The sequence below is a fragment of the Dufourea novaeangliae genome, unplaced genomic scaffold (assembly GCF_001272555.1).
Source record: "Dufourea novaeangliae isolate 0120121106 unplaced genomic scaffold, ASM127255v1 scaffold8, whole genome shotgun sequence".
Lineage (NCBI taxonomy): Eukaryota > Metazoa > Arthropoda > Insecta > Hymenoptera > Halictidae > Dufourea > Dufourea novaeangliae.
Window position 1 is genome coordinate 13,733,975 of NW_015373923.1, and position 9,167 is coordinate 13,743,141.

The 9,167-nt window shown below is 37.5% G+C and overlaps 1 protein-coding gene across 1 annotated transcript in view; it reads right to left on the bottom strand.

The window, feature by feature from the left end:
* Nucleotides 1–454, bottom strand: part of LOC107194708 (carbonic anhydrase 2-like) — a 49,950-nt gene extending 49,496 nt beyond the window's left edge. The window contains exon 1 of the mRNA XM_015584372.1: nucleotides 35–454. Within this exon, the coding sequence (XP_015439858.1) occupies nucleotides 35–77 (43 nt within the window). The 5' untranslated portion in view covers nucleotides 78–454. The remainder of the gene's footprint in view (nucleotides 1–34) is intronic.
* Nucleotides 455–9,167: the final 8,713 nt, after the last annotated feature.

A 9,167-nucleotide genomic window follows, 5' to 3' on the forward strand; every position in this document is an offset into this window, starting at 1 on the left:
TATTAATGGTCCAGCACGAAAGAAAAAGACTCACCGTTTTGGATCGAGTAGTCCCACTGGTTCTTGTCCTCCATCATGGTGAACGAGGGATGGTTTTGTCGGAAATTGAGATCCGAGAAATTTAGATCCGAGTAGAGTTTGTACCGGGTCGTCTTGTATGCTGTCGGTCCTCGAACGAGTCAAACAATTCACTTCGACGATCGTTCAATTTCTACCGCGTGAAATTATCACCGCGAAAACGCTCGTATGCACCACCCCAGCGATTTAAACTCGAAATAAAATCGGTGGACCGTTGGCCGAACAACTGCAAGCGGTCGCGCGTCGTGTTCTGTCTCCTCTGTGTTCAAAACAGGTTACGCAAAGGAGTCGGTCGCACTTGTATTTACTTCGAGACGACTCGAATAAATAGTTTCTTATTCGCGTTTCTTTTTTTCTCAGGCTTAAAAAACGAAAGGTCGCCAACCCTCGTACGATCGTGGACGAATGTGACGCCGGCCGGCCGATCACTGGATTTTATACGACAGTTGGTCACGTGACGCTTATTATGGCGAAAAGGTGGACCGCGCATGCGCCAGGACTTGTTTACACGTGCACCGCGATACCGCCCCACCATGTGCAGATCAGCACGTGCTTCGTGGCGATCGGTGTCAACGATTTTTGGCAGTTCCAGCTTCCTAATTGCTCACACGCTACCGTTCCAAATTTTCCGATCACTTGCTGGACGAATGGTCAATCTAGATTTATTGCCTTTTTTTAAACGAATAATACATAAATAGTTACATGACCTTTTCAGTCAAAACACGACGTCTTAGTATTTTCTACTGCACTAATGTGAAACATAATACAGTGCAACAGAATATTTATCGTTATATCTTTGCTTTCGATGTCAAGAAGGTTATTAGGATTCTATTAGATAGAATCGTATTTGAAAATTCACAATTTCAGAAATTGATATAGTACAATAATAAAATTTGGACAAAATTTTATTTTGTCATAACTTCATAATAATTAAAAGCATACAAATTTTATTTCCTAACCTTACTGCAATTTTCATTTTAATACCTTCTGCGGATTAGAAAATGTTATAAACATATAAACATCCGCAGTCTAATAATTAGAATTGAGTGAAATGTAAAGACTATAGTTATATTTTTTTTTTTTTTTTCTATTGTTATTCTGTTTAAAATGTACTGATAATGAGCCGACTTATGTGGATACATTTTTTTATAGTATTAGATATATCAACACAGAGGACGATAACAGTGTTTTGTTTATCGTGGATTACATTGTATGACTACAGAAAGATGATATAGCTGATAACTTACAATGATGTGTACATTATGCCACGTTCTTCTAAAAGTTATGAATATGATCATCGATCCCAAACTTTGGGACAGAGTAAGGTATATCGATCGAGTGAACCACTTTGGCGAAATTAATGGTGTATCTACGATTCTCTGAAAGGCTATTCAGGGTTTTTACGTTAGCGACCGAAATGCACGTACTTAACTGTCAATGTTATCGGGTTCGATGCAAAAAGCTTGTTTTATTAAACAATACTATAGTTAATGGAATGACATAATTGCAAAGTAATTTCAATGGGACATGAGTCACCTTTCTTCATATACATATGTACAAAGAACGAGAGACAATTGTGTCTTTTGCATATTATACGTAAACATTAGTAAACTGGATGCTGTACATTTACTACATACACGATTTCCTGAAATTCAATCTATTCAGATGTGTAATAGACTCAACATAAGTTTCATTATCATTGATGTAAAATCTAAACCTTCGTCATCTACGTGAAATCGTCTTATAGAACGATAAGGAAACACCCATCATAAAAAAAATCATATACGAGCTTCTATAAATCCACACAGCAACTTCATTCCCGCTACATATGGCGACCGCCCTAATCCTTATAGAACGATAAGGAAACACCCATCATAAAAAAAATCATATACGAGCTTCTATAAATCCACCTGAATACTTGTTGTCAGCTTTTAAAATCGTTTCACTATTCAATAACATAACCTCGTTAATTCGAAACTCGCGCGATAACCAAAATGCATTATCAACATAGAATAGAAGACTCGATCAAAGCAGACATTAGATTAATCGAACACGGCTTCTATATTTTATTTTCTGAGTATAGGTACTATATTAATCTTACCTACCTGCATGTCATTTTCACGTTAATGGAATTGTTTATCAATCAACCTGTTAACCCAGGCAGACAAATTAACCCGTTCACTTTACACACTATCTTTCTTCGAACTTCCGATTTTTTATTTGTTCGGTTAAATATTCCCGTATTTACCTCTGTCATGCAATCAGCAATAGCATATAGGCTATGTCAGCATGCATTGCTGAATTGGATGCATCCAACCGTTCGTATTCATCCTCCATTTGCACATACGTAGATAAATTTGTAATCGAAAAACTTCCTGTTGGACTAGTTAATATGTAATTAGCATGGAAGATTATACACTACAAAGTATAGCTCTTTTTGTAAACAGACGAGTGGATATAACGCTCGAGGCGACGCGCATGCACCACCCGTAGATGACATGGACTGGTTTATTGCTCTCGTTGGAGATCCCTAATCTGATAACAGGACTATTAGTCAGCATGTGAATCGAACCCTTCTGTGATCCAAGCTTCGATCGTTCCCAGCATAAGTTCACCGGGTGACAGGAAATCCCCGTCTAGACAGCTTTTTTGGCAGCCTAGGTGTATTTAAAACTCGAACGTTCATGCACCATCATCGATGAGAACTGATCTTCTACGTCAACTTTCATTGGAACCTTCCTGGATCATCAGATCTACATGTAAAAAACTGATAATTAAACAGGTTTGCAACGTTTGTCGTACGTAATCTTGTCTGTAGATAAATATTGTTAAGAAAAAAAATAGAAATTACTGATGGTTTTGAGAAAATATCATTTAGGGACTCTCAACTCTCGATACACCGTGTTTACTCTAATGTGAGACTCAAAAATGGCGTAAAATATTGCACCTCCACGAGAAAAGTGTTACAAATGAAAAATATTTAATTTTCATTTTATCGTGCGGAATATCTTCTTAAAGTAACGTAGATCCACTATCCAGTAAAATGTCATACATAATTTGAAGTCCAATACTGCACGTGAAATGGCACTGGTATCACTCTGTTTAATTGTACATGAAATGCTACGTGATGAATCAGTTTCTTTTCGCTGTCCTGAAAAATTGCATGTTTTCGCCTTGTGATATTTTTTTTGTGGGGTTGCGACGAGTAATGTATATAAAAGCTCACATTTTCATCACACACGATGGTTGTTCGAATATTTATAAGCGGGAGTGCAGTCAGAAGATTTAAAAACTTGCAAAGAAATCCGCCTTGATAACCAATTGTGTGCAAGTTCGAGCAAATTGCCAGAAAATATTGACAAAAATGTAAAAAACCATAGCGATATGTTTCCGCATTTGAATTGGGTTTTGCAGGCAAAGCCTACTGACAAAATGGTAAAGAGAATTGGCAGCAAATTAAGCAAATCTTTCAACACAAACCAGGCTAACTGACCCAGGTCAATTTATAACTTAAGGTATATTGCAAAACTTGCTGCTAATCTGCTGCCAATCTCCGTGAATGTTGTCGATAGCAGATTTTACATGAAACTTGTAGTCATGTTGAGTACGTAACCTTATATGTAACAGGCATTGGACAAAATTTGGCTTTGCAGGTTTAGTTGACTGGGCGGCTATTTACGTTCGGTTAAAAGTCGCAATCTAATTACACAACATAATACTCCATCGCAGGTGTAATATTAGTACTAGTCATTGACGCGTTCGTTATCATCGTGCAGTTAAAAATCCGTGTTTTGTTTTCAATATGACTGTAACGTCGGCTCTCATAAAAATTGGTGCGTCATACACCACATATGTACAATGTGACGCGTGGTAGTGTTAAAGTCACCGCGACTTTAACCTCACAGCTCGAACAGACTGTAGATCTAGTTAATGTGTAATCCAAGATCAACTATTTACATCGTGCTAAAATACATCCGGGAAACGGAAGAAAAGTGCAACGTTCGATTTTATACAAACTCCTCAGTGTATACAAACGAGAAGCTGCCCGTGGAACTGTCTCGGGCGTCCCTTGCCACTTTAATTTCATCAAGCTCGGATAACATTGTCACGTCAGTGTTATGTCATGGAACGTGGCCGATGCATCGCCGTTTCCTCTTCATTATACCAATAAACGAACCGGCCGCACTCCCGATGGGCCCAATAAAAATTAATGAATTTCGAGCAAATTCCATCGTGAAACGTCACTGGGCGTTCCACTCGTTCTAGGGTTTAATTCTCTGTTTACTACGATTGTTTTCCTGATCTTTCCATCCTAAACGTCAAGGAATAAACATCGTTGCACGTGTAACTGGATGTGCATTGAGTCGGACATAGGAAAAGCTACGTCGAGACAAGGACATCGATTACTCGTACACGGAAGAGAAATTTTCTTCCGTTGGCAATGGTGGATTGTAGAAATCAGGAACACATTGATAAGTTGAATTAAAGTCTTTCAGTGGTTAGAAGGTGAATGCCACGATAGAAACAATCGAAACGTGCAGATGCTAATAGTTCTTTTTAACAAGTGGTTCGTGCGTAATGATTGCTCAATTAAGGTTGGCGCAATTGACCATTACTGGCTGTAGTCACAGTAGTTTCATTAAACTTGTTTCTTTCTTTCAGTTAAGCGTGCAAACTCACCTTGTCTATGTTTCTCGATTAAGTAGTATGTATGTCGTTGGTTAACTGTGATAGCGAAAAATCTTTTCAGGAATGTGGCTATATCAACGCTATCGGTAATTCTACAATCAGATTTTTCACGTTCGTTGATGTGCTCGATTATTCAATTGTTAAAGAACGGCATGAATAATCTACTTTGCACTTTAATTCCGACTGTCGCGGACGGGAAACGACGTTCCGTTCGAATTCCTATGCGAGTTTTACGTAATTGTCATTTTCATCGTCCTTCATGGCAATTAGACGGCTCGTATTAAACATTACCCTATGATTTTCGAGTTTTCATTAGTAACAGAGTCCATCTTCCATTTGTTTCCCATCACGATTGATACTTTAAGTCTATTGTTATGCACATTAGTCATTAAGGCATGCGACGAACGCGTTAAAAATGCTAATAAGATACGTAATATCGATCTTTGGATTACTTACAGCAGTTACTTCATTTATTTCCATAATCTATTTGTTGCACTCGATGTTTGCTTCTCGTATTTCAAGATCAAAACACCAGGAAACTGTCTATCGTAGTGTTGTAACGAAGCGAAAGGTCACGCTATGGTGAGATGTACTGATATAAATTAGCACTTGTGTTTTTAATATTTTCATTAACCATAATATTATTGTGTCAAAGGTGTCGGAGCTACGTCAAACTGATATACAGTAGTGGGCAAAAACGTTACTAGTTTTCTGATTCTTCATATTTCTATTATTTCTTAACAACAACTTGGAACATTAATATGTATATTGGGTTTTATACAGCTTTTAATTCTCTGTCAGAATATATATTAAGCACACACTAAATTTTTAAGTTTATGTTAACAAATAATTAAAAGAAAATAAATTCCGAGAATGGTAACTTTTTATCCGCTACTGTAATTCCTGTATTTCGTACCCCAACCTTAACCCTTCAAGTGTTTTATTTCATTTCGAGAACGTGCACTTGTGTGCTTAATTATTTTTAAGCTATAACAAGTGTATACTCATTCGACTAAAACTGAAATAAATTCTAATAAAATGGCAATATTACTTTTGCGATTTAAGCGCTATCTATTGTCAAAAAAAGTCATTGCCTTATCAAACAGCCCTCGTACATACATACACTGCTGCATATTTCTCTTTTTTCAAATCATATTTTTTTCTTTGTAAGGTTACTTTTTTTATCCTACAATATTCTAAAATGTGTTAAAATTACGGATATGTTTTTTGTATTACCTAAGTTTTACTTTAAGTAACAAATGCAAATTTTTTTCGCTCAATGACGAGTATACTCGACAATGTCATTCATCGGAGTTATGTCGAGTCGGTATAAATGTCGAAAGAGTTAAGGCCGTTGAAGAACTAACTATGTACAAGCAGATTCAGCTGAAAAATGTCTTTGAGTATTGTTTATTGATTTATTATCGTTTGTGTCGCAACAGAACGCGCGATTTTCCAGCTTTTATTGCTTTTTAATGAACCGCTGGTTAACGCTCGTAAAGGACACGTTCTTCGCTGCAGTTTCGTAGATCATCTTAAAGCGGTTCGCGAAGTGGAATAACTGCTTGGAAAAACACGTGGAAGCTGGGGCGCGAGTGTTGGAAGGAAGGCCGCGTTTACCATCCGTCGCAAGAACTCTTTGCCAGGTCCGATCTAATTAATCCTCGTTAAGTCATTGTCAATTGTTTACGTAAACGAGCGGCTGAACGAAACACCAGACGCAAACTTTCGGTCACGACACGTGCACGTGCACCTTGTTTGAACAGTAAGACAAAAACGAGATGTTTCTTACCGTACAAAACGTTTGGAAAATGAACGATGTCTCTGCATCCTTGATATAAGCCTGAGTCAAGTAATCTTTATAAATTTATATCTCGAATACGATAATGAAACCAAACAAAAATCTTCACGGACAAAAATTCACAGATGTAAGAGTATTTTTTCGAATCAATGACTTCTGCATAAATGAACATATCTGTAAAGTGAAATAAAGTACTTACGTAAAGCTTCGCTATGGAATGTTACGAAGTATTGACCATTCTTGAAGTTGAACTTCGCGATACCGGAAATTCTAGGAAAAAATATTGATTTTGGAAACCTAAATCAAATTCGACCGTGAATTCAATTCTTAAGGCGTTACGTCTATCTACATGGATTACCTAGATATCGTAAAAATTGCATATCGATGTCTCAAACATTAACAAAGTTACGCGAGCTTTGAACAAAACGAGATCGCATAGTCGAACGGCCATACACGAAATTTCAGGCACATTTTTCTCAAAGCACGATTCTTTAAGGCAGTGGACATCATATCTCGAGAACCAATTGATCGATTCACTTGAAATTTGTACGAGATATTATTAAAACATTACATGGTCGTTAATTGTTTAAAATTGTCGTTTCCAATTTGTTAATAACGAAAGAAAAAAATGATTTTTCCGTGCAAATTTTATGTTTCCACTTCAAGTGGTGGTCATTTCGTACGAAAATGCAATATTAAAAATCGGAGATCGTCACCGACTTCTAATTTCAATTATTTCTCAAATCCATTCGGTTTTTACCAGTAAATGCTTTATAAAAAAAACACGACTTATACGGAAATATATCCATTAGTTAATAACATTGTTTCATCGCAATTTAGGATAATGAGTTTAGAAGATGTATCTTTCAATAGAATAATGTCATTACCACCTAATGCTTTTCCAATAAAAATGCCTTACGTGTCGTTTTTGGGGTCTCTGAGTAGATGTAACCCATTCAATAATGAAATTTCTTTCGTTGATATTTGATGGCAAGCGTAGCCGCTGTTAGATTCATAAATAATTCCGTACACTTGATTCGAGTTGGATAACGTCTGATAATAGAGCACACGCTTGATCGTAATCGATAGAGCGTGTTCGAAATAAAACCGTCAAGGTCCGGTCACAGGAAGGATAAAGTAAAAGTTGAGGTCGACCTCCTGGAAATCCCACCTTGCCGCAGGCAAGGACCGCCATTACGGAATTAAAAAGACACTTCCGGCAACGTTACGCCGAATACGCGCGCACAGAAATAGACATGGAGTATCCTAAAATGGTTTTATTATTAACTCCTTAACTTTACACATGTTTAATATGTAGTACTTGTCAAAGATATCTGTATACGTGTGTTATTAATTCAATATTCCTTCCGTTCATCGTAAACACCAACGAGGCGCGAGGCGTCAATGAATCGGACACGCTTCCGTTTCGACGAGAACCCGGTCTTCCGGGGGTGCTATCGAAGCGCTACAGCGGACAAAAATAATTTGAAAATTCCAGTCAATGTGTATTCTTATGTATACAACAAATTCCTATACACGACGATTTGTACAAAATACATCCGAATCACTCCAAAGACCAAAAGAAAGTTTCCGATCTTCTTTCGTTTTAATGAAATTCGTTCTCCAATTTTCGTCGCCCCACTCGAGTGTCCTCCCGTCTTATTAAATATCGTACACGTTTATCATACACAGTCATCGTTCTTTTTTCCGTTTCTCGGTTTCTTTTCTTCTTTCGTCACAGTAACACAATTGCAGCGTTCGAGAGTTACGCGTTAAACAGCGATGATATGATTAGAAGCATGATATGAATGTGGTCCTTGCTTATCGCAGCGCATTTTGATGCAACGGGATTTTGGGAAGGAGCCCTAATTTATCGTTCGGTTCGCCGCATCCGAGACCAGGAGTTCGGCTGCTGGCTGTCGAGCTATTCGTGTAAAAAAAGGTACGTTAGCAGCGGCTCGAGCGCAGCCGAACTCCCGATCCCGTGGACGATTCAATTTAGTTGGAGAAGAGAGATACGCTAAAAATGGTATACAAAAATAGAAAATATTCAGAGGTTCCGCTACTTGTTGAACGTACAGAGTGGGGGCGTGATTCACGGTGCAACATCGGATAAATGAATTCTGATGGATTTATAATCCGTTTGGGTTAGGTCTTCCTTCGATGATTGTTTCGATCTCGAATGTGGATAAAGCAGACGTTAATAATCTGGAGCCACTAATTGTACCCACTCTTTGCCATGGAAGATAATTATTGAGTTACTACTCATCGAGTTTTACAGGAACAATTCTTTTACTTTTCCGACAATTGTATCCTGAAATACGCCCCACCCTATACTTCTTACAGATCAACGTAACGCTTTGTATTTTATAGATCAAGTCTCTTCCGTCGTGTTCCCTCTGCGATAAACAAGCCGCGATGAAAAACGATTCAGTAGTCGCGTAAATATACTTAAATCTTCTACTTTATAAAGACGTGAATTAATAGTAATATATATTATATCGTAATTTAGCTTGCATACGAAACACCCGTTTATCATTCTACATACACAATTATTATTATCATCATCATCATCATCAACATCATCATTCATACGAGT